A 2,934-nucleotide genomic window follows, 5' to 3' on the forward strand; every position below is an offset into this window, starting at 1 on the left:
GCCAGAGCCAGAGAAACCCTGTCTCAAACAACAAAACAAACTAACAAATAGATGATATTAAACAAAGACGTGGTCCTGACCACCTCTGAGGAAAACCTGCCAACCCAAGACACTTAGAGTTTGAATATGAACAAGAGCTCAAATCCTGCCTCCCTGGCATGACTGCAGGAGTCCACCCAGCCAGGCAGCCAGGTCTACTTTGAGATCAAACTTGAACTAACTCATCTGAGAAGTGAGAACTTCAACTTCCCTGGTATACAACAGGTAAGTCCCCGGGATGGCCAATAAACTACACCCCAAGGTCACCATCCATGGAGGAACAGGGAAGGAGAGACTTCTAACCCAGACAAGCAAGACCTCAGCCTGACTCAGAGCTTAAGAAGTCGTGCCAAGACTAAAACAGGGGTCAAAGATCCTATCCAGGGCTGTGGTTGGGGCCAGTTTCCAGTTAGGAACACAAACAACCCTGCCAAGACCGGGGCCCAGGTTCCCCAGAGCCTCCCTCTGAGGACCCTACCCCCACTTTCCCCAAATACAACACAAAAGCAGTAACAAAATGCCTGTGGTTAAGGGAATTCCTGACAAGTAAAAGCTGGGACCCAGCTCTGAGGCAAGCCTCTGCCCCATAGGGTCCTCCAATAGTCACAGAGGTCTTGCTTACCTCCTTGGTGCTTACTCCTTGGAGACTGGAAAGCAGGCCAAAGATCAAGGGGAGTGTGCCAGCGACCCAGGTGTTCTGCATCCTGGCAAGGGGGCCACTGAGCTTCTGTGTGTAAGGACAGAGGTAGAAGACAAGTCCTTTCCAACTTCTCTCCACCTATGGGGCTCAGCCTCAGGATAGGGGCAGAGTTAACAGGGAGGAGTTGGCTGGACCAGGGCTTCAAGCTGAACAAGAGCTCAGGGAAGGGAAGTGGAGAGGAGCTGGCCTTGCTTGAGTTTGAGGATTTGGGAATTGGGAGGTCAGAAGAGACTGATTTGCCAACCTTGTAAGTTGGATGGAGCAGAGGATCTGGAAGTCCCTCTGCTGGGCTGTCTTAAATAGTGGTTAGGGCAGGGCATGGTAACACCACCTTTAATCCCATCATGGAGGAGGCAAATCTAGTGTGATCTAATCAGTGAGATTGGATCCAGCCAGGAGTCAGGATTAAATTAAAAAAAAAAAAAAGGCCAGGTGGTGGTAGCATAAGCCTTTAAATCCCAGGAGACAGAGACAGGTGGATCACTGAGGCTAGCCTGGTCTACAGAGCAACTTCCAGGACAGTCAAGACTACACAGAGAGCCGGGCAGTGGTGGCACACGCCTTTAATCCCAGCACTTGGGAGGCAGAGGCAGGCAGATTTCTGAGTTCAAGGTCAGCCTGGTCTACAGAGTGAGTTCCAGGACAGCCTGGGATACAGAGAAACCCTGTCTCGAAAAAAACAAACAAACAAAAAGACTACACAGAGAAACCAAGTGGGGGTTGGTAGGCTGGACAGGTTGGGAAGTTGACTCACAGGTTAAGAACAGTTGTCCTTGGACCTAAATTCAGTTCCTATATACAATATAGCATCTATATACAAGATGGCTCATAAGCCTCTGAAACTCTATTTCTACATGATAGCCTCTTCTGAACTCTTAAGGCATCAGGCATGCATATGGTACACATACATCTACGCAATAAATACTCATACACATAAAAGTGAAATAAATAAACCCTAAACAAAATCATACCAAAACAACCCAGTAAGGACAGCCTGGTGATTCTGTGGGTAAATGTGCTTAGCACCGAGCCTGGAAACCTGAATTTTGTTTTATTTTTTTGGTTGGTTTTCTTTTAGAGACAGAGTCTCTCTCCATAGCCCTGGCTGTCCTGGAACTCACTATGTAGACCAGGCTATCTTCTAACTTACAGAGATCCCCCTGCTTCTGCCTCCTGAATACAGTGATTAAAGGCCTGTGCCATCACATCCAGAATTTGATCTCTGTATCTCGTAGATCTTTCTGGATTATGTGGATCCTTCCACATAGTGTAAGTAGAAAAGCAACTTGATGTACTTGTGCGAAAACACACACACACACACACACACACACACACACACACACAAAGAGAGAGTAAATGCCTAAATGTAATTAAAATATCTTTTGTTATCATTTTTTTTCTTTTAAGATTTATTTATTTATTTTATGTATATGACTACACACTATAGCTGTACCAATAGTTATAAGCCTTTATCTGGTTGTTGGGAATTGACTTTTAGGACCTCTGCTCGCTCCAGTCAACTCCGTTCAGCCCTGCTAGCTCTGGACCAAAGATTCTTTTATTATTATAAGTAAGTACACTGTATCTCTCTTCAGATGCATCAGAAGAGGGCGTCAGATCTCATTGTGGGTCGTTGTGAGTAACAATGTGGTTACTGGAATTTGAACTCAGGACGTTCGCAAGAACAGTCAGTGCTCTTACCCACTGAGTCATCTCACCAGCCCATCATTTTAGTTTTTCAAGACAGGGTTTCTTTGTGTAGCTCAGGCTGTCCTGGAACTCACTCTGTAGACCAGGCTGGCCTTCAACTTAAGAGATCCACTTTCTTCTGCATCCAGAATACTAGGATTAGAAGTGTGTGCCTCCACCATCTCATATAAAATACTCTTCAAAATGAAAATTTAAAATTCAAGACAAGCAGTGGTGACACACAGCTTTAATCCCAGATCTTGAGAGGCAGAAACAAGCAGGTCTTTGAGTTCAGGGCCAGCCTGGTCTACAGAGTGAGTTCCAGGACAACCAATGCTCCTCAGAGAAACCCTGTTAAAAAATCAAAATAAATAAATAAGAGTTGAGAAATGAGCTCAACACTGGAGGGGTGGTATACTTACCCAGACACAAGAGAGGCATGCAAAGGGAGGGAGGCAGAGGCTGTGGGAAAGGCAGGCGAAGGCACAAGTAGGACAATGGCGGGG

General features: G+C 45.9%; 1 protein-coding gene across 1 annotated transcript in view; it reads right to left on the bottom strand.

Moving 5' to 3' along the window:
- LOC116078803 (transmembrane protein 92-like) overlaps positions 1 to 742 on the bottom strand; it is a 3,547-nt gene extending 2,805 nt beyond the window's left edge. The window contains exon 1 of the mRNA XM_031354118.1: positions 662 to 742. Within this exon, the coding sequence (XP_031209978.1) occupies positions 662 to 742 (81 nt within the window). The remainder of the gene's footprint in view (positions 1 to 661) is intronic.
- Between the last annotated feature and the right edge of the window lie 2,192 nt (positions 743 to 2,934).

This window comes from Mastomys coucha, unplaced genomic scaffold, assembly GCF_008632895.1.
Source record: "Mastomys coucha isolate ucsf_1 unplaced genomic scaffold, UCSF_Mcou_1 pScaffold5, whole genome shotgun sequence".
NCBI classification, from domain to species: domain Eukaryota; kingdom Metazoa; phylum Chordata; class Mammalia; order Rodentia; family Muridae; genus Mastomys; species Mastomys coucha.